Source organism: Parasteatoda tepidariorum, chromosome 10, assembly GCF_982258835.1.
Source record: "Parasteatoda tepidariorum strain Cologne lab strain chromosome 10, Ptep-v5.0, whole genome shotgun sequence".
In the NCBI taxonomy this organism is placed as follows: domain Eukaryota; kingdom Metazoa; phylum Arthropoda; class Arachnida; order Araneae; family Theridiidae; genus Parasteatoda; species Parasteatoda tepidariorum.
The window spans coordinates 32,642,200-32,666,161 of record NC_141764.1 but is presented as its reverse complement, the minus strand read 5'-3'; the positions used below and the strand labels follow the sequence as shown (position 1 = coordinate 32,666,161).

The following is a 23,962-nucleotide window of genomic DNA, read 5'->3' as shown; positions in this document are numbered from 1 at the left end:
TCAGTTATGGAATAATTTTGGACACTTTCTTGTACTGTATTTTTTTTTCCTGTAACGTTTGTATTTTAAAACTTTATTCGTGCCTTACATAGGAGTTGTCCTCAGTATGAGTTACATTGGAATTAACGGATTTTTCAACTATACAATTTTTTTTTATTGGTTCTTCTGTCACGAAATTGTTTTTATTAATTGTTAATTGTTTTTACTAACATTAAAATTATACATGAAAACTTTAAAAAAAAAGTTATAATATTTCAATATAACTTAAACCGTTAGCACGTTAGCTTGAGGAAAAAATTATAATTTGGTTGAACTTCATTGCCTAATATTGCTAAACTAATTTAACTAATAATAACTTCTAATTTTCATTGTTACGATATGAAGATAATTTATTTTAAGCCAGCTTGCGGAGCTGTGCTAAATGAACATAAATGTTAACACCCACTACAAATACATATTACGTGAAATGTCGCGATGTTGGCAGGATTTAAAAATGACAAATAATAATCACGGTTTACACCAGCAATGACAATTTAGTGGTCCAATAAGACCCCCTAGGTATTCATTTAGTGGTCCAAAACTTAATATGGTTGACAAACTTGAGAAAAAAATTAAATTTTACAATTACATAGTTCATATATAATTATTAATTGCTATCTATTACACTCCAAAACTAACTAGTTTATTACCCCATAATGATTGAAGATTAATATTTATTAAAATTCAGTAGAAAAAAGCTAAAAAAATATTAGTCAACAGATTAATTATCTAAAAATTATAAAATTCTACGTAAATTCTTATCTAAAAGAGGAAAAAACAATGTTTTATTGATGAACAATTATACTGTCGGTATATGCACAGCACAACATGTAAATTTGAAATATCAACATATAAATTTAAAATTCTTTGTACCAGACGCTTCCAGCTATTTCTTTTGAAAAATTTTAAAACTCAAACCTAACCTACACGTAGGACAATAAAATTAGTTCAACCAATTTGTTTGAATACATCGAGTTCGAAGCAAAAGAAAAAATTTTTCGTTGCTATTTTGTAACTTCCAAACCTATTTTAAGGTGACTATTTTGTCGGCCATACGACATTGATTTTAGCGACATTAATAGAACCTTTGGCGACAATTGTCGCCCTACTGGCGTGAATGATAAAAAGTGGATGTTAAAAATGTTGGCCATCAATATTATTGAAATTTTATTACATTTATTATTGGCTTTAATGTACAATTTATCTACTAGAACGAAATGAAGAAAATTCACTTACGGCTTGGATTCTCATGCGCACGTAACTCCTTTACGGACAATTAGATTGATATTCGTAACTAATTCATATTTTTATTTCGCAGAATTATGATTAATTTCTGTACCGGCAAATTAATTCATAGACATATGAAGAAGACATGGAGTCCAAATTTTTTCTTATTTTGTAAATCAGTATACATTAAATATTATCATTATTATAACTTTTCATTTTTCTAAACATTAATAATAATAATGGTAAGTCGCTGATAAATGATGAAAATAGAACATATGAATGAAAATATAGACCAGGTTGAACAGTTGAGCAGGGTGCGATTTTAAAGCTTAATGGTCCTTAAAACAGTTTCAAAACTAAAGGGTTTTTTTAGCACCCAATGGCAACAAACAGTTTTATAAACAATTCTGATACAAAATAAAAGAAGGATGGATCACTAAGTTTCATCGAGATCGTGTGATCTGTATTTACACGAAGAAAATAATGAATTAAGGGAATAAATTGGGAAGATAGGGCATTGGGCAATATAAGTAAATCCACTACGATAAATATCTATCAAATATATTTATATTTTCGTACATCAAAATCACAATAGAAGGTTATAAAAATTCAATATCAATAGTCCAAATCAATATAAAACAATTTGCCAAGTTTTGAATATTTTACAATTTAAAAAACCCTTCAATTCATAGTATGTATAATCAAGAATTAAGAGAATAACAAAGAAGAGGCAATAAAAAAAACTAAACAAAAAATGATAAGTTTGTATGTTATAAAATAAACATACAGAGGGCGGGGCGACTTTTTCATCTGCCATAGCAACTTGCTATTTTTGTAGTCACACTATCTTAGCAATCAAAATAAGAAAGAAACAATGCATATTGTATTTACACCTCATGGTAAAGTATAATTTTAAAAAAATATTTATGATATAGGTTATATTATATATGTTATCGGCATTTTAAAAAAAATAACCTGATAATAAGTCCTTCAAAAAAATAAATAAATAAAGACTTTTATTTCTTAAACTAAGTTACAAAATAAGACGAGAACAAAAAAAATATGACACTACGCGTTTTTTGAACAATTTAATTTCTTTAAACGTATATAGATTATTGATATTTAAATAAATTATTAAGATGATGTAAATATTGTTTTTTTAAAAAAAAAACAGTTTACTTAATAGGGCATACACAAAGAATAATTATCTTCTTATAATAAAGAATGTAATTAAGTAAATCATTCACACTTCAAATATTTATTCATAAGACGACTAAAAATTTCTTAATTGCCAAGACCTTTAATAAAGTTCTCCCGAAAACTACGAAAATAAAACTAGCACCATCAAATATGCCCCAAGGAGAAAACGCCTTAAAGTGTACATAGATATCGCAGTTAAATAACCGCTCAAGAGACAAGGAGATATCTTTAAAAACCTATTCCGAGAAAACTACTTGCACGGGTTTAATTAGAGTAAAAGCGCTTTATTGTAAAAGGGCATGTCCCCTAATTATTTTAATGTATATTTGCTCGTCGTCTAATGAAATTGTTTACGGTTATAATTAATAGGACACAAACGTAATGTTTACGATATAATCGAACACAAAAAGTTAAAATAAGTGTTTGTAGTTAAGTTATTAATGCAATTTTATAAGAATTACGAGTAAAAAATAGCTAGTTATTAAATAATTTTTATTTTTATTTATTTATTTTTGTTTATTTATTTTTATTTATATTTTACGAATATAACACTTTATGTAATGTATGAAAAAAAATCAAATTTAAATAGCTATAAACGTGTTTGGTTTCGAAACTAAATCAATAATAACTTTAATACTCAAATTTTAAAGACCTTATGCTTAAAAATACAATTGGCCGAAAAAATTTTTTATAATGAAAACATAATTAACAACGCTATATTACATTTAAAAAAAAATGCAATCACATTACATAATTTAATGCAAACATACATCATTGAATTAAATGTGTAAAATCACTTAAATGGAATCAAAAGCTCAACATTTTTTTTCTTTTTTTTTGCATTTAATTAAATTTTTAATAAATGAATGGAATGACGCAATAGTTACTCGTCTATAAAGAGTCAAGTGTTTTGTAACAACATAATGAATCTAATTTACAAATAAAGACAAAAAGGTAAATTAACAATTAAAACATTAAATCAAAATGAAAAAGCGCCTAAAGCAGCTAAAACCAAATTGGCTTTATTTTAATTTAGATATTCAAAAAAAAAAAAAACAAGTAAAGCAGGAAAAGGCAATAAAGAGCAATAAAAATAAAAGATTACTATAATTATGAAGTTTTAATTCAAAATATTTTAAAAACTTTCAAATAGTTCGGCCGCATAAATAGGCCTATGCGACGAAATTTAGGATTTTTTTTTCCAAAGCAGATGGCAGCACTCTTTAAAAAAAATTTTGCTCATTGAATATCTTTTTGTTTCATTTTTGATGATTTTCAAATAGGGGTCAGCACTTGATTTATTTATAATATTTTCCTACTGATTTGGCAATTTATATTTTATTTTGATTTGGTTATTCTAACTGTAACTGTTACTATTTTTTATCTTTAAGTAGGCGCATCATTTTTAGGTCTTACTATATGTAAGTTGTGTTTGCTGGTTCATTATTTTTTCTGTGCTTTTCAATTCTTATAATGATTTTCTCTTATTTGACTATCCATTATGGGGCCTCGGGGGCACTGTTAGTTTTGGTTTTTCCACTGACAACAGAAAGGCTCTTGTGTGTTGGCAGGGCAGTGTGTCCCCTGATGAAGTGCTGTCTTGCCAACACACATATCTTTTATTTTTATTGCTTTTTCCTGCTTTAATTGTTTTTTAAATTGTAACAACATATTCATACGTTACTATGAAAGATTATAACTAACACGTTGAGCGCCGCGTCAGCCATTGGTGGCTGACACTGAACTTTCCATTTAGGCCGCGTCAACCACCGGTGGTTGACACTGAAATTACATTTAGGCCGCGTCAACCACCGGTGGCTGACACTGAAATTACATTTAGGCCACGTCAACCACCGGTGGCTGACACTGAAATTACATTTAGGCCACGTCAACCACCGGTGGCTGACACTGACCTTTCACATAGGCCGCAAAAAAACAGCTGGCTGACAGCGTATAACATGATATAGAACTATAAAATTTGCACTCTTTCATGGAATTGATGAAAATTTATTCAAAATTTACTTAATTATTGTGATTCTTGGTTTAATAAATTCAATTTACTAGGTTTTTATCCACCACTATTTCTAAACAATTCGTTGGCTTGCATAATTCACCACTTTTTTCAGATATGTCATGCTAAACTTTTTAAAAACTAGCAAAATCTGTCTAATATTTGCCAATTTAGTTCGTAGTTATTTACCGTTGCGGCCTGACGGGCAAGACATGTAAAATTAGCATGGCGCTCAACGTGTTAATCAATGCCCACGATCAGTGTAAACTTAATCAGTGTAATCAGTTTTTTCCTGGTGATGTGTCCTAACTCCCTTAGAAATTTATCCAAATATTTATGCGACCCCCTATTATACATAACGTTTTTAAAATAGTGCATTTCTACAAAAAAATAGTCTAAAAATGTCATTAAAAAAACTTGTAGTTTGAAGTAAGAAACAACCGATTGTAGATTTGAAATCAGCAATTTGAACAGTTAAAAAAAAACAGTCTCATTCAAAGAAAAGAAATATATTGTTCCCCAGTGTTCTTTTTTTCAACAATCACCACCAGTGTCTGCTGCATTTCGACTTTTGCCGGTGTAAGCATCCGACAAATGTTTTGGACTTACACCATAACTATTATAGGTGAAAATCGATAATGGCCATATTTCGGACTTTCAAGATAATATATACACTAATCTGAGTAGAATGTTTACAAAACATTTCCTTCAAAGGACAATGTCAACATGAGGGAAACTCTTACTTATCTTTTGAAATTGTTTTAGATAAAGAAGTTTAAATACTCAACAAACAGGAGTTTCCGTACAGTCAAATCTCTAAACAAAATCAAATCACATGGTGAATGATAAAAGTATTTGTTTATGCAATTTTATTGAATTTTTTAGTTAAATTTTATAGATTTTCTTAAAATTATAAAATTGGCCTAGTTGCACATAAAATTTCAAACCCTGACACATAAAATGCTGATAAAATTCTGTGTATGAAAACACACTGACATAATCATAAATAAGTTTCAACACTATTAACATATTCATAAATATGATGCTCAGTATCGAAACCCTAATATTTTTCATACACAAAATATTGAATACCAAAATCTTGATCTAAAACTAAGAAGCTTTGTGGGGGAAAAGAAAAATTTTTCTTTTACCGGCAAATTAAGAAATGAGCTTCATACATGAGAACATTTCAATCAGTTTTAAAATGATACATTAGCCATAGTAGAGTTTCGAACTTGAGCCTGTATTCGCAACATCGTGTTCCATAACAATACATAGGCTTATACATCGTGTTCCGCAACATCGTGTTCCATAAACAATGTATAGGCTTATAATACTGTAACTATACTACCGATAGATTAAAAACTTAATATTTGTGATATAGAACAATTGCTTTGGGTTACACATGGTCTACTTCCTTACTTAATCGTAAAGTTTCACTATTTTTGACCATGGTACGATTTAGGGAGCAGGTATTACAAATTAGGCGATCACTTTCTCAATCCTACCACTTACAAGTCTTACAAAACAGTTAACTTCCAGTACTTACTGCACAAATATTATTAGCAAAAAATAATATATGTAACCAAAGAAATATAAGTAGGTATAATAAATGCATTTTATTATTAAAATATTTCAAATGTAATTGTCAGTAACCTGAGATTAATATAAATTTAAATGTGAAAAGTGGTAAAATTTCAGCAACCTTCTGGTACAACCTATTTTTACCATGCTTACCTTTCAGTACAAATATTTTATTTTATAACCGGCGTTGAACAGCCGACCCAATTTTGAGTTTATGACTATCATTGTTCAACTCCGTAGCTTTTTAATTTTAAGCCCAATCCAGAAGACAAGGGGACTCCTGGATCAAGTATTGGGACTTCATCAGCTAGCTTTCGTGGAGGACTTTCTCATGGAACTAATCCGCATTTGCGTTTCACGGAGAGGAAAACCACAGTTAGGCAGACGGCAAGAGGATTTTAACTCATGATCCATCTACCACTGAGGATATTTTATGTCAGGACTTTGGTCGGTACAGGTCGGGAGCAGAGTATCAACCAGCTACTACTGTAATTCGGATTTGGGTCACCTCAGTGGGAGGCGAGCTCCTCTCTATCCCCTGAGCCACTGCGGCGTTCCAGTACATATATGGAGTTTATATATAGATACATATATTTTTAATTATTTAAGTTCCCACAAAACATTCGTAATTTTTCATGAAACTCCCTCGAATTTCGTTCCTTGTTTCTCGCGACAAACTTAAAAACTTACTGATGTAACACTTACTGCAACAATAAAAACAATTGAACAAAACTACCAAAAATGGAATAAATCCCATAAATTTTGAATAATTCAAAAAACAGGGTGCGTAGCCAAATCATTCAACAAAAAATAAGCACTTTTCAAGCACTCAAAAAATATTTTAAGCACTTTAAAAAAATATCATAATCAGGCAAGGTTGGAAAGTTTTTGACAATTGACGGTTTTATCTTGTTTTAACAGTCATGCCAAAAATAAAAAAAACCTTTTGGCATTGTTTTTGACAATTGTCAAAAATCATGAAATTTTAAATCATGTAAAACCAATGGCGTTTTCATACGCTACGGACTGACAATACGCCGAAATAGATTGGGGTTGAATTAATTACGAAAACGTTGAATAGAACAATGTGAACTGTGTCTTTTTGCATAATTCGAAGCAAAAATCAACAAAGTAAAGGAAAAATCTCATTTTGAAAAAGGAAAAATTAAGCACTTTTTAAAAACACCCAATGAAAAAAGCACCTTTATGGGGTTTTAAAAAACGAAACTCGAAAATAAGCACTTTCTAAAAACACTACGCATCCTGAGACAGCTAAGTAATTAAGTAGAAATTTGACAAGAGGAATATATGAACAAGCCAAATAATAATAAATTCATTTTTGCTGATTTTTTTTTACTAAAAATGTATCGGAAGAAAAGCCAGATCAATTGCACGAACAAATTTTCCCCGCTACACAATTCTTAAGAAACATTACAGAAACTTCTTGGTTTCGACGGCGACTATTTCTTTCACCTGCAACAACACCACCATCATTTAAGAAGAGGGATTAAAGTAGGTGCTGGAAAACCTAAACAAAACTCTGGGCAATAACAACTCGAAGAAGGGAAAAAGGAATTGGATCGGAGAGGAATGAAAGAAGCCCAAGAGCAAGTGATGCTTTTACCTATTCCTCCATCCGATAGAGAGAAGGATTCTCCCCCACCCACGCAAAACTGTCCACTCCCCCATGGATGGTGCCATTTTCTGGGGGTTAGGAGTATAGTTTGAGATCGATATGCTGCCTTCCCTTTTCATAGTTCTCGGGGGTTGAACGAACGCTTGTCGAGACAGTCAAATGTTCCAGGACAAGAGAAGCTATTGAGCGCCCTTATATTGGCAAAAAGAACGTTCTTGCTTCCAATTCATTTGTAGTGTCGTCTGGATATTAATTTCGTTCCGGATTGAGGGAATTGAAAAAAGGTAAATAAAAGTATGCTGCTCACCCTAGAGCTAAATCTCAAACGATTTTCATGCTTGAGAGAAAAAGAAAAGAAGTTATACAGTGAAAAACCAATTAGGGGTAACAAAGAAAACAAATAGAATCAAAGCGAACGTTTATTTTCATTTCATATATCAAGAAGGTTTTCGCGTCATCGAGTCGAACGTTTCATAATTGTTTCTCACTTGCTTAAGATTTTTGTTTTGATTAAGGTTTCTATAAGGTTTCTATTTAGACGTTCATTTAAGGTTTCTATAAGGTTTCTATTTAGACGTTCATTTAAGGTTTCTATGAGTTGTTTGATCAATATTAATTAGCTAAATATTCATACGAAAAAGATAGAAACAAAATAAGATAAAAAGAGGACAGGGCAAAAATATTTAATAAGTCATGAAAGACAATTAAAGCGAGAAGCGAAGAAACATATTAACGGGGAAGGTAACAATAGTATGCCCCTTTCAAATTTCTGCCAAAAAACTCAAATATTGATAAATCAATGATGATCAATTCTGTTTCTCCTGATTACATTTTTGGTTGTATGAATCTAGAACTTTAAAACCTAACCCTGCAACCGCATTTGATGCTTGATTTTGCCAGGTTTCACGAACTCATGAATTTAATCTAGCTCGTGCTGGATCACGAAGGATAGGCAACAATGACAATATTGATAAATTCTATAACTTATCATTATTTTCAATTCGATGATCACTGCAATAAAAAAAAATGACCTTAAAAATGAAACCTTAATGATGATCAAAATGAATAAATGACCTTAAAAAATGTCCTTAAATACAATTAAATAGTGCATATAATTATGAAATTATTTAACTTGTAAAACTAGGTACAAATACGTCCCTTTTCTTTATAAATATGCATATTTTTTCAAAAGATTCGAATTCCTTACACTCGAAAAATAAGCTGCAATTTGAAAACTTCAGTTCCAATAGTCAAATTAAAAGAACAATAGAAAATACTATTCTGCCAAATCTGAGAAACTTATCAAAGTGAAACAAAAAAATATTTGTACATATACAATATAAAATTCGCTAAAAATACATCCTAGCAAAATATATTTTTTACTGAACTAGTGTTCATTATTTAACTTTCTAACAATAAACAAATTTTTGAATTGTAAGGAATGCCTATTTTTACAACTCCGGGTATCCCTATTTTTACAACGTTGACTAACTCCAAAATTCAAACGCATTTAACCAAATAGTTTCTGAGCAGCAAAACTTCTAAAAAAGTCGTATTTTTAAATATACTAATAATACTTATATTTTAAGTGTAAAAAATCGAACACCAGATCAATGGTTAATCAACCATTTGGTTATTTATTTTGCTTACTGTATACGCATATTTAATGCTACCAATAATTAATGGAGAAAATAAAAAGTATCAAGATTTGAGAATGTTATAGAAGTTTGAAAATTAAAACATTTTTCTGAAAAGTTGTGCTATTTCTAATGTTATATTAATTTTTAAGGGAAAGATAATTTTTTTCAGACAATATTTCAAGGTCGATTCAAGCAACAGAAAAATGTATTATTTTATAAAAAATAGAAAAACTTTATTATAATTTTATCTTAGTTCAGGGTATAAAAGCATTAATGTGCAGATTAACCTAAGAGTCTTATTACCCAATTGAAATTAGTATTGTTAAAAATGAATAAAAAAATTATTAATTTATTAAAAAAATTATTTGAATCTTTATTAATTCTTTAAAATTATTCCACAAAAAACTATCCAAATAAACACAATGAAATAGTCTAAAACAAGCAATCGGTTTAACAGAAAGTAATTAAAACTTCTGCAGCTTTCAATAAATATAAAAATAAGTCCAAATGAACACAATGAAATAGTCTAAAATAAACAATTGGTTTAACTTTAAAAGTAAATTAAACTTCTGCAGCTTTCAATAAATATAAAATTAAGTGAATGAAAAATAATTAAAAAGAAATTAAATGTTTCCTTGGTTTTAAATTGTAGAGTAAAATGATTGCGGTTATAGAAATCATAACAATAGACAATACCACTAGTCACACCTATACTTATTTTTCGCTCCATCTGCTAAAAGTTTCAAAAAATAGCTGTGCGGTTAAATATTACGGAAAACATTCCTTTAATTGTTTTTTCGAAGGTTATTGAAAGAAATGAATCACTATTGACGTAATTCGGAGCACGAAACCGAAGAAAATTCTAATGACTTGAAGCGACACCCAGTGCATGTCAATTACATTTACATTCAAATAAAAACTAATACCATAAAAAAAGCAATATTTAAAAAATAAATAAATAACGATTTAATACATATATACTAATAAAAAATAAAATGCATTATTTATATAATATATGAACAGTTTTAAGTTTAATTTTTCCCAATAAAATAAATATTATAAAAAGATTCAACATAATTCAAAATTAGGAATAAAGATTTTATATAATATAGGAACAGTTTTAAGTTTCAATTTTCCCCAATAAAATAAATACTATAAAAAGATCTAACAGAATTCAAAATTAGGATTAAAAATTTTATATAATATACGAACAATTTTAAGTTTCAATTTTCGCCAATAAAATAAATACTACAAAAAGATTTAACATAATTCAAAATTAGGATGAATATTTTGAAGTAGAATTAATAAATTCACATTTTATACCTTTCAAATTATATAATTGATTATAATATTAATTATAATTGATACATTTAAAATGATACAGCAAGTTGAAAAAACAAGGTCTATTATAAACCAAAGTTTTTGCCTAATTTAGTTAAATTTAAATGTTTGGGTCGCTTAAATATATGCTTTTTTCCCTTCATTCAATTTCATAGGTTCGATTCCAGCCTTAGATTTTGATACATAAGTTTTTAGTTTTATCAGAGCTTTAGTTAACATGAATAAATTTCATAAGTACTTAGGTTTCTAAAATTTCACTTTTTAGGAAAGTATCTTTTAATATTTAGGCCCGATTAATTAATATTAGAAAATAAATAAATAATAATATCAGAAAATAAATTAATTAATATTAGAAAATAAATGAATTAATATTAGAAAATAAAAATAAATAAATAATAAAATATTAGAAAATAAAGTATGCGTGAAAAAAAGAAGAGGGTTATATGTAAGAAATATGTTTAATAACATTTTAAAAGCATTTACAAATTAAAACATTTAAAACAATTATTATTTTTACAAACATGCTGTGGTTAGGTACAGAAAAATTTCTAACGAATGCCATTAATATATATTCTTAAAACATTTTCCAAAATTAAATTCAAATAAGTAAATAAACAATTACATTAAAGTTAGCAAAAAAGCATTTCAGCTGGCAAAAAAACAAAAATTAAATTAAAAATTAAGATATTTCTTTCCTGTTAAGCAACTACACACCCAGAAAAATTTGTTCTCCATTAAACTAAAGACGCTTTGAACAATACGGGGCAAATTTTCTGCTACCTTATGTAAGATGTTTAAACTGAACCATATTTCCGTTTAATTTGAAATATTCATTGTGAAAAAAAGTATGGTCAAAACTCCTAGAATATGGTGAAATTTATCGTGTTTCCGGCTCTATGGGAACACCAAAAAGCTTGGTAGTTTTTACCGAAGCACTTAAGCAACAGATTTTGATAAAATTAATGGTAAAATATTGTTTCATAAAAAAAAAAAAAAATTAGCGATAAAATTTAGTAAATGTGGTATAATTTAATTATTTTATCATATTACCTTAGAGCATGGGGAAAAAAAACATTCCTTCTGTAAAATTTACTTTTCAGTTTTGTATTTTTTACTAAATGTGTCATAATAAAAACTATACTTTTGAATCCCTGAATTTCCGGTAAACCGTTACCATATGGACGGAAAAGTTACCAAATAAATAGTTATACATTTTGGTTTCTTTAACCAGAAATCAATTATTTTTTTTAACAGTAATGTCATTATCATACAATACGGTAATTTTACCAGAATTTTTCTTCACGGTGTAGTATCACGTATTCAAGCTTAACAAATACAATAAATCGGTTCAGCTTAGCAACATATTAAGCTTACATCGAATTTGAAAGACAACACCCTCAAAAATTTCTAACAATATATACAAAAAAATTGAATTAATAATAAACTTATTGTAGGGGTAAATTTAAAAATTTATTTAATTCTGATATAATTCCGACACCTATTTCTTTTTCATAAAAAGAAAAAAAAATCTTACACCAACACCTAATTCATTTTCATTAAATTATTTTTATTTTCTAATCAAAAAAATTTTCGTAAAACAATAATTGTATATAAATTCATAAATTAGTACCTTTAAAAAAAACTATATAGAAAATATTTTAAGTTTTGGACTAAACTAATTTAAAACTATGTTTTTCAATTCAATTCAATTAATTATCTTTTCTTCTGGTATAAACATAAAAAGAATAACTAACACATCGTTTTTCATTAAATACGACAATTGTTAGCTAAAAGGTGATAAATACAAAGAAAATGTTACTGCCAAACATCAGTTCAGTAGATCGAATCGCCGCATACTAGGTGCTAAATAAACCTACTTGCGCAGTTGAATATAAACGAATTTAATAGTACTGGGCAACCAAACATCTTATTAAATAGGAGAAAGCCTTACAGGAAATATCCGGCATCTAAAGAGATTTGTCTAAGTGCTTTGGGTGAAATATCGCTTGTATCGATCAGAACTTAATTAAAGACATCGTAGAATTGTTTCTATCTTATAAGAAAAAACACTATGACATTGTATTTGCTACTTTTGTTACGTTTAATTTTTACCTTTATATCTATTTGTTAAAATTTAACCCAGATAGCAGGCAACCTTAGGTGAAACGTTGTATTTCAATTTTCATTCAGCTAAGTCGACAAATTTCTACCTGTATTGCTCTATGCAAGTGAAACATGGACACTAAACGCAGACACTCAGCGTACTCTTGGTGTTTTTGAAAGGAAAATCCTTAGAAATATTTTTGGCCCAGTACAGGAAAGAGGCTGTTGGCGAATCAGATACAACTTTGAATTATATAGACTTTATGGACAGCCACAGATAGTGCAGGTCATCCGAAGCAGTAGATTAAGATGGCTTGGCCATATCTAGAGAGGTCCAGAAAACAATGCAGTACGAATCGCCACCTTTAAAAATCCTTCTGGATCTCGGATCAGAGGAAGACCTCCAACTAGATGGCTGGATCACACTACTAAAGATCTCAAAGTAATAAAGATTAACAACTGGAAAAAAGTCGCCATGGATAGGAGGCGTTGGAGGCTACGCGTGGTTGAGGCAGACAAGGCCTGTAAGGGGCTGTCGTGCTGAAGAAGAAGAAGAAGATTAAGTTGACAAATTAATCATTTTTTAAATTTAGAGAAATATGACTATTCAAAGCTTAGATGCTCAAAGTTTGAATATAGGCAAGGAAAAAAATTACATAAGAATCTAATTTTTTTAGCTTTTACTGTAAATCTTGTTTTTGTCTTTTCCATTCTAGCTTTATTCAGGCTCTCAAATGCAACATTTTGCTTGCGCTGAAAACTTAATGAGCAGTTCAACTTTCACTTTTAAAGTGTTAAAGAAAGTATATATAAAAACCTGAGTAAATAAACTTTGTTACAGTAGTAGTCATAAAATCTAAAATATTAGGGGGACCGGAAAGTAATATCCTTTCAGCGCATTAAATATTCGTTAATCTTAAAAAGCGATTAATTTTTTTTCGATCCATTTTCGATCCGGCATTGAAAATTGGCTGCTAAAGAGGATGAATGCATTACTGATTAAAAATAAAATCTTGACAGCAAATATCAAATGCACCGAAACAGCATTAGTAAAAATTGAGTAATTAACTAGTAATTGAGTAAAAATTAACTAGTAAAAATTGAGAAAGTGAACTTATCGTCGGTTTGAAAACTTTTTCTACTCTTGATTCGCGAATGATGTTTCAGGTTTTCTTAGCCTTGTTTTGTAAGGGCAGATTCAATCTCGATATAAAAGGGTTGTCTTCGCAAGCTTAAAGCGAACCTCATAGAGCGTAAACTAGCATAGTTAAATTTAACATTGTTTCAAGCTTGCAAAAATTTATTTATCAACCATTTATAAACTTTGTTGGACTTCGTGATAAAGGTTGCTGCTGACATTAGAATCAACCTTACACTGATATCTGGGGAAAGAATAAAATGCATAATTAGCATAATATTTATAAAGATATAGATATAGATTTTAAGAATATCTGAGCAAAATTGAATAACAATAGGTGAAGATATTTTTGAAAAATATAGCAGCTATAAATGACGAATCTCTTTATAGAAAATTAAGATTAAAATACAAAATTATATAAACTGCTGTTTGTAGAAAATGCAACACCATGAAAGAATCATCAGAATCAAATGAAATTTAATGCAGAAACGACTTGTACTGATACAAATAAATGATGAAATTTTCAAAACAAAAGAAACAAATTAAGCGTCCGAAATCAGTATTTGGTGCAGCCACCACGCGCTGCAATAAGTGCTGCTATACGACGTGGCATGGAGTCAAACAGATGTTGAATATCTGCTTGAGGAAGAGAATTCCATATCGCTTGTATGCGCAACCAAAGTTCGTCTTTGGAAACTGCAGGACGCGGATCACGAGTGAGACGCCGACCAACCATATCCCACACGTGCTCAATAGGCGACATATCCGGCGAATAAGCAGGCCAAGGAAGAAGTTGCATGCGTTGTGCTGAACAGAAGTCTCTAACAGTCCGCGCAACATGTGGGCGTGCATTATCCTGCTGAAAGATAGCTCCAGGGATGCCTTGAAGGAAAGGAACGACTTCGGGCTGTAGCACTTCACGGACGTATCTGTTGCTATTGAGATTACCCTCAATTCGTATCAAATTGGATCGTCCATGATACGAAATCGCACCCCAGACCATAACTCCGGGTGTTCGACCACTATGTCGTTCAATAATACACTCAGGAAGGCAGCGTTGACCGGCATAACGTCTAACACGAACACGGCCATCATGGGTCCACAAATTGAAGCGTGATTCATCTGAAAAGACAACTTGGTGCCAATCAGCTCGCCAGTCTCTGTGCTCAAGAGCCCACTGCCGACGCAGCCGTCGATGATCCGCCGTGAGGGGAATCCTGTATAATGGCACCCTTGCACGCAATCCACGGCGCAGCAGACGACGACGAATTGACGAAGCCGACAATTGTACACCTGTAGCAGTAGACCAATGTGCTGCCAGCTGCCTGGAGGAAGCTGTGCGATCATTCACCGCCATGCGGAGCAGGTGTCGATCATCGCGCTCTGACGTCACCTTCTGTCGTCCAGTTCCTGTTTTTCGAGTTGTTCGGTGCTCGTCGGTCCACTGCTTCCAAACTCTCATCACTGTGGAACTGTTCCGCTGCATACGAGCTGCTATTGCGCGATAGGAAAATCCTCCTTCTCGAAGGCCGATTATCCTCCCTCGTTCAAACTCCGTAAGTTGCTTGAATTTCTTATTCTTCCGTCGTGGAGGCATACTCAGGTCTCACTAAACGTTTGCCACTAACAAATAATCATAGACTATTTTCAACGTCCCGCTACAGCACTTTATTTATACGCTTTCAGCATCAATTCAGAGGGCGCTGCGCGCGCCACGCACGCGCGATGGCTCTGAAACTTTATTAATTTGCATAATATCCTATAATTGACATTTGCTGCGAATTTCATTTGATTCTGATGATTCCTTCATGGTGTTGCATTTTCTACAAACAGCAGTTTAGAATATAATACTTCATCGTAACTCGGGGAAAAAAATAGAATGAGTAATACAACGTCATATTTTTTAGATAGTATTTTTAAATAGAATTTTAAGGGCCGGAATAGCCTGGTCGGTAGGGCGCTGGGCCCATGTCCGAGAGTTCGTGGGTTCGAACCCCGCCGACCGAAGTCTCCCCGTGTAGTTGGTGACTGATGCATGTTAAAATTCTGTCGAGTCGCAAAGTCCTCCGTGTTCCCGTAACAAATCAACACCTCTGGAGGTACTGGATTGGAGATCGATCGTTCTCTGATTCAGGTCAAAATTACGATTTGTGGTTGAATGAATGGATGTATGAACGGGTCCGCCTTATAAACAGGTGTGACGTATGATGTAGCAGAAGTCGTATTATTGGCCATAGATGGCGCCACTGATAAACAAGAAGCCCACCCTCTGCCTTAAATCTGCTCGGTTTCACCAAGCAGAGTTGCTAGTATGGCAGGTGGCATTAGAACCAACCAAATAGAATTTTAATATTAATTATATTTTGAAGACAAAAAAGTGTATTCTAGTATTAGGCTCAAAACATACTACACACGTACCAAAATAAAATGTAATTAAGATATATATTGTTACATTAAATTGGTTAAAAAAAGCATTCAAATGTTTTATATGTTCCATAATTAAGAAAAGATAAGAAGAAATATTAATTAACGCGTGCTCCTCTTATTTCAGAGGTAGCTCAGCGATGCCTGATCGACACGAATTCTGCTCCCAATTCGCACAGACCACAGTACTAAAGTAAAATTTGCTTAGTGGTAAACGGATCATGAGTTAGATTATCTCATTGCCGTCGAGCTAACCATGGGAGGTTTTCCTTTCCATGTAAAGCAAATGCAGTTTACTCCCATCAAAAAGTTCTCAAAGAAGGCTAAGTTTGTGCCACTACTTAATAAAGGAGTTCCTTGTACATAGTATAATATAGGAGTCAACACAGGCATAATACACATAGTATAATATTCCTAGTTTGTAAATTATTCATTCGATTTATATTATAAAGGAACATTACGAGAACAATTTATCATGAGATAAAAAACCATGTAACAAATTCCGAAATTAAGAATTTTTTTTCCCTCTTTTTTTTCAATGGGTGCTTCTGCGTCCTTCCAAAACAATTACCATAAAATGTAGTTACATTCTCGACTTTACTTCTAAAAGTATCGCGTGCTAATAACAAAAAAGAATTAATCGAGCAATTTCAGTGGCTAGAATTCCGTAATTAGTAAGCGTGACTAATGTTCAGGGGTTTGAGAAAGATATTTCTAAAAAAAATTCATCAGCAGTCACGATAGCGTAGTCGATTAAATTATTTGAAGAAGTCATTAAATACTGTGCGCTTTCACAAATGACTATAGAGTTACAATTGTTTTATCAGAAATTATAATTTCAAAAGTAAGATTTTTATGAAGCCACGAAAACAAAGTTTCAAATTATGATACTATAATGTATGTTATTGATTAAATAATTATTGTAAATTACTATTCTTTCATATTTTAAATTGCCATGGATGCAATAACTGGTACAAATTATAATTAAATTATGAATACTTAATTATTACATAAATTATAATATTTTTCCTGTAAATAAAATAACATAAATTGCTTATTTTAAAATGGACTTATTATCATTTTAATTCAAAAACTCATAAATAATTCAACAAAAGAATATGGAATTCTTTGTACTAAGTAAACTAAAGCAAAATAACAACAATTAAGCACAAATGAAAGTAGTACATAAATTGACATATTATAGCAAGGGTGGCCAAGCTCCTTGATAGTCGAGCCGTTTTTCAAAATTTAAAATTTTTCGCCAGCCGCAATTAAATACGTATTTAAAATTATGAAAAAAAGGTATTAAAAAATATTTTTTTACAGAAATTATATTTATTGAAAATTTATTCTTTAAAAATTTATTGTTTAAAATTTGGTGAATAATTGGTGACAGCACTTCTCAGTAATTCTTTGAGATGCTGGTTAGCTAAGACTGATCGGTGTTTGGATTTCACGAATTTTAAAGTGGAATAAAATTATTCACATAAGTACGTTGTTCTGAATATTGAAATAATTCGACAAGCAGCCTTTTTTAATTCAAGATACTTCGATTCTGGTACAAATTTCCAAAATTTGGAACATACGGAACGATAATGATTTTTTAAAATATAATAGCACAAAAATGAAAAGGAAACTCGGATACATTTATCGAGAGCCACATATAATCCTTCAAAGAGCAGCATGTGGCTCGCGAGCCGCAGGTTGGCCACCCCTGTACTATATAGTTTCACTTCAATAACCCCGGTTAAACCACTTTATACCTTTACACGTGTTTGTCTCTTTACTTCTCAATCTTCATTTGAGGTTTAGACAATGAGGCAGATTCTTGTTAATAGGACTGATACTATAGTATGTCAATTTCTGTACTTTCATTTGTGTTTTTTTTTCACGTTCTTTTTATTTTATTTTGTTTTAGACAAATAAAAATTGCTTTCAATATTTGATTTAATTTTAAAATTTGATTGTATTGATATAAATTTGATTTTATTGATATAGAATTGATCGATTGAATATAAAAATAAAATTGAAAATATAGTATTTTCATTTCATTACGCTATAGTAGCATTATGTTAGCAATGTGTTAATTTTACGCTTGTTTTAAAGTAGGTAAGTAAGGTAAAACACAGAATTGATGAAATTTACGACACATAGAGCTTTTTAGATTACGTAAAAAAAATAATATTTGAAACAATATTTCAAAAATGTTGAAAACAAAGAAAGCTAATTAAATTAGGGAAATAATTAGTTCTAAAATGGTTCGAAAAGTAATCGGATTTCTTTATTTAAATATTTAAAATATAAATATAAAGCAAGATATTATTATTCAGAGAAATAATATAAACGAAATTATAATTTCCCAAAATTAGGTACGAATAATACTATGAGAAAAATAAAAATAGTAAACAATTCGCAACAAGTCATTGAAAAACATTAAAAAAATTTATTTAAAAAAAAAAAATTCAGCTTTTTTTGTTCCAATCTTAGCTCGCTAATTTCACCACTAAGAGTAAAGGGGAGCCTAAACATCATATCTAAACAGCGAGAAAAAAAAACTAACTCAAAAGATTAAGTACGATTAAAATTTTTAAAATTACTTTTTTTTTAAAAAAAAAAAAATTCATTTCGAGGAATTCCAGAAACAATTCCGAACCGTATCTCAATTCATGTCTTAACAATTTCTTCGATACAATAAATACGCAGTTTTCATTCCAAGACAGAAAAAAAAAACAGCCAACACAATACTAAATCATTCTCGATTGCGAATTCCAAGTTTCTTAAAATTTCATACCCCAGATATAAGCAATAAATTTCCGAACTGAGCCCAAAAAGAAAATAAATTGCCTAATTTACTCTTCTCACTCTGTGCAACCATCTATATGTACAAGGAAAAAGACATGTTTCTACCTGTTTATTTGTATTTGCGTTCTCAAGAAAATAAAATGGACTATTTTTTATGCGATTTCATCAGCCAAAGGAAACCGTAAAAAGTCTTTACGACATCCAAGAATTTGATTTTCTAATCCATTACGGAAAAGCAGGCCGCTACCTTTCACACTCGTGGAATATTAATGACTTCAGCATGGAAATAGCTTTCGTGTACCTATGTATATCTAATACATCGCATTCAGAGAAGTAAATGTAGCTAAAATTGTTTTGCCGTGTTTGGTAATTACCATATTTATATGTATAATCTGCGAAAAATATTTAGGGTTATTTGTGCTGTCTATCAGGTCGACTGATGTCACTGGAAAGAATATTTAAATCAAAAATATATTTATTGTCTTCAATAAATTATAATCAGTTTTTCAATGAACTTAAGTTTATAGTCCTGTTTATTGAGTATATATGTTAAAGTAAAAACTCGATGTCTGGAAAAATCTTTGGTCTAACCCAGGGATGGCCAAACTACGGCCTGCGGGCCAACTGTGGCCCGCCGGCCAGGTTTTATCCGGTAAACTGTGGCCAGGTTTTATCCGGCCCGCGGATAAAATTTCAACTTGCCAATTCATGGCGAATATAAACAATATACAACCATTTTCTTTTCTACCTTCTACTTTGTTGTAAGCTATTTTTGTTATTTCTTTTTTAACAAACTACTAATGGCCTTTTATTTTCTCTATTTTTGTTCAACAAAACATTAATTGATGGAAATAGCTAGCACAGACAACTTCAATTGGTAAAATGTTGAAAGCAGAAGTTCTTAATAGAAATAGCCGTAGATTGGTGACATCTGAAGCAGTTGTTTGAGTTTTACAAAGTTTGAGTTTTACAAATCATTACCAAAAGCTAGTTTCCCAAATTTAATATTTCATGCCCAGAAAATCAGTGCTATGTTTGCTTCATCTTATATATGTGAACAAGTGTTTTCAACTATGAACCTTAGAAAAAATCATTTCAGAAGTAGACTAACAGACAAACACTTGGCCTCGTTCCTTAAAATAAATACATTTCACTTGGAACTTCAATGTAAGGAACTTTTAAAAATGAAATCGCAATTTCATTCATTGCATTGAATATTTTAATTAAAACTTGAATATATCGTTTTTTCATTTTAGACTTTTTTTCACGTTTTCTTGCCCTCGACCAAAAAGGTTTGCCCACCCCTGGTCTAACCTATAGAACATAGGTTTTACCAAAGTGGCTTGATTAAAGACCGAAGTATTATGATTCCATTTTAGCCTTTTAAAAGCATTTGCGGTAAGACAAGTCTAGGAGTTAACAAGCGACTATGGTAAATCCTAGGTTTTACGGACAAAAAAATCAGGCTTTTACCAAAGTGACTTGGCAAAGTCCGATGTACATTTTAATATAAATCCATTTCGGACTTTTATTTAGCCTTTGCGGTAAAACCCATAAGTTAGTAGGCCATTTTAGTAAATCTTAGGTTTTAACGGAAAAAACAACGATTTACCAGACTTCAGCCTTTTACATATACAATTATATAACCGGCACATTAATTATCTCAGGAGTTTCAAGAAGTAACATATACTGTAAAACTAGAACTATTGACATTTGTTGAATATAAATTAAGGGTTTAAATTTCATAACACTAGTGGAATAAAAACTTAGCAGGTGTCCAAAAAAGAGCAAAAGATTTCAAATATTGTTAAAGAAAAATTTATGGAAATATATATGTACGGTTTTCTGCGTTCAACTCTGGAAACCAGTTTTTATTCTCATCAAGTTTGAAAACTAGTACCAAAATTTATCGACAGGTGGCATTCCTAGCTAGGTTGAAATTCAAAAACAATACTTTCTGCGTCATGCCAGACCATTCCAAAAGACGCTTTTGCACAGGCAACTGTGAATTCTGTTCTTCAAACTGTATGCTCCGTTGCTGCTGCTTTATAAATGCGGGTTATTTTGAAAATATAGTTTTAAAACTTCCCTGCTACAGCATCGTTGCCTAACTTAGAATCGAATTTTGAAGCTAAGAGAAGATAGAACCTAGTATTCTGAGCAAATCCAGCTAGCCGTAGGTTTCTATCCTAATGATTACATTCGAAAAAAATTTCAGACAACAAAACAATGACTAAGCCTTTACCTCGTCAAAACGAGTAAATAAAGATTAACTCAGGGGGAAAAAAGACTGAGAGCTTTAATAGTTACCAGCAATAGTTATTTAAGTTAAATAAATTTAAAAAATTTGCTCTTCTAATAACAATTAACTAACAAGAATTAAGTATAAATTCGCTATTAATGTTACAGAGGTTGGGCATTTCAAGAAATAACTATCAACTAAAAAATAACCCGATTAACAACAATACAAATATTTTAAAACCAAACTGTTTTACAGATTCTAACAAAAAAAAACCAAAAAATAAGTGTTTTTTTATAATCATCGTGTTCAGTAACAAACATTGTTGGAATCAAATTAATTATTAAATTATTAATAACTTAAAGAAACAGTCCAGGCGCTAACAAAGAACATACTGAAATCTTTACGATAACCAAGAATTTGATTTTTTGACTCCTTGACGGACAGCAAACTGGTAATACATTAATATATAATAATTAACATAATACTTTAAAATAATAAAAAAATACCATTCGTAATTAATAAATAATTGCAACAATTGATTCTCAAACAAAGAAATAAATTAAGGTCAATTGCTACAAATCAAAATATTACATACCTTTCCTTGAGATTATAATAATTCTACACATAAAATTAAAAACTTGAAAGGATACGTAAATGTCATCTCTCCGGTACCGTGTCTTTAAATTTGTATTTATGCCCTGCTCATCAATATCACTGATGACAGTCATATCCGGCACCCCATCTACCGGCAGACAGCCACCTAGACAAAGAATTAAGTAGACAGTCACTTACATGAAAGTACATTTTTCAACAAAAAAAGTTTAAAAAAAACGACATAACTCTTTCAATTTTAAAAATCATAAACGCAATACATCAATTTTTCCTAGAAGTGAATAAACAAATATCAATCAATACAATTAAAGTGGAGAAGAATTTATATATGTTTAAATTATTGATCAAAATATATTTGAAAAATATTTCCAATAATATAATATATTGAATAATATGTAACAGTTATTGAATATTATATGCTAATTTTTTCTTCTCTTGAAGAGCTTAGCAATACCTATTAATACCTTTAAGGAGATTATCACTAACACTGACAATAAAAAAAAAATTTTTTTAAATGAGAGAATGAAATCAATAGAACCCTTTAAACTTCATGCATCGCCAAAATTATTGAATATATCTACTTTTTCTAGGTGTGCATATCAATACCTTTTTATAAAGGAACTTCATCTTTAAATTTTAATTGCTTTCTTTCTCATAGAAATAATGTATAGTAATACAGTAATAGTATAATATAAAGGCAAATTTAATTAACGGCAAATACGAAAAATTTATAAACTTGCCAGCTTTAAAAAAAACTAGTTTATTGAAAATCGATTCACTAACTTTTATTTTTACTTTCTATACTTCGATGTTCTACATTGGAGTAGTCAGAAATCAATGCAGTTCATTAGAGACGCTAAAAGCAGAACGTAACATAGAAATATCCAAGAAAATATAAAAATAGATTTCATATGAAAAGTTTAAAAAAGACACGGTATTCTTATCAAGTGAAAAAACGATAGAAAATCAATATTTTGATTTCTCTTTCTAAATCTTAAAATAGAAATACTTTAAGAAAAATATTCAAAATTGTAAAAAATACTATAAAAGAAGTAAAACTTGTTATAGTTTCAACGTCTAAAAATTATTAGTGTGAAATAAAATAAATTAGGAATAAAAGTTTATTTAATTTAGATCGTAAAAATAAAATATTATTCACGGACAACATTGCCAGAGTAATAAATATAAAATTGCCACAAATAAAAACATACTTTAAGAACATAATTTTACGTTTTGAATCAACATATAGACAGAGTTTTTAATATTTTCCATGGGTTTAAATTTACAAAGCCTGTGTACAAATTTTACTTACATGATGTTGTACAACCATTTATAAGAACAAAATATGTTTTTCACTCAAAGACAGGAAGTTAATTCAAAAATTTAAGTTCTTATATTAAGAAAACGATTTTGAAATAACACTTTTATTATAGAATCGTTTGCTCAAAAAACTTTATTCTTTTTTTTTTCAATTCATACTTTTCCTTATTTAATTCTATTTCTTGCTTCAAAAAAATGCTTGTACGCGTTTTGTACTTTTTATTTAAAAATTTATTTCTCTACCATAATTTGTAAATTGTGCAAAATGTGTAAACTAAAAATTACGTATTTTTAACAAACAGTTTAATTAAAGAGAATGACTACGTATTTATAATGATTCCAAAAATAGATGGAGTTATTGAAACGTCTATTGAGAAAAGAAGAAAAAAAATTCTAGTTTTAAAAGATTTTATTCCAGATTGTGTTTAACCCCATAGTTTGTAAGTTTCGCAAAATTTGTAAGCTAAACTTCATATATTTCTTATAAATACAATAATAATATATTCGTTATAGAAATATTCATGTTAACTTAAATGTTAACTTAATTATGCTTTCACGCTTAATGAATTAAAATGAAATAAAATGAAGCTGACTACACATTGCATTTCGTTAAAAATTTGGATTTTTTTTTATTCAGTTAAAT

General features: G+C 30.1%; 1 protein-coding gene across 4 annotated transcripts in view; it reads right to left on the bottom strand.

Annotated features, from left to right (window-relative positions):
* Positions 1-23,962, bottom strand: part of Myo81F (unconventional myosin 81F) — a 207,695-nt gene that overhangs the window by 104,341 nt on the left and 79,392 nt on the right. For all 4 annotated transcript variants that reach the window (XM_087153356.1, XM_087153359.1, XM_087153357.1 and 1 more), the window contains exon 2: positions 22,038-22,147. In XM_087153356.1, the coding sequence (XP_087009482.1) occupies positions 22,038-22,147 (110 nt within the window). The remainder of the gene's footprint in view (positions 1-22,037; positions 22,148-23,962) is intronic.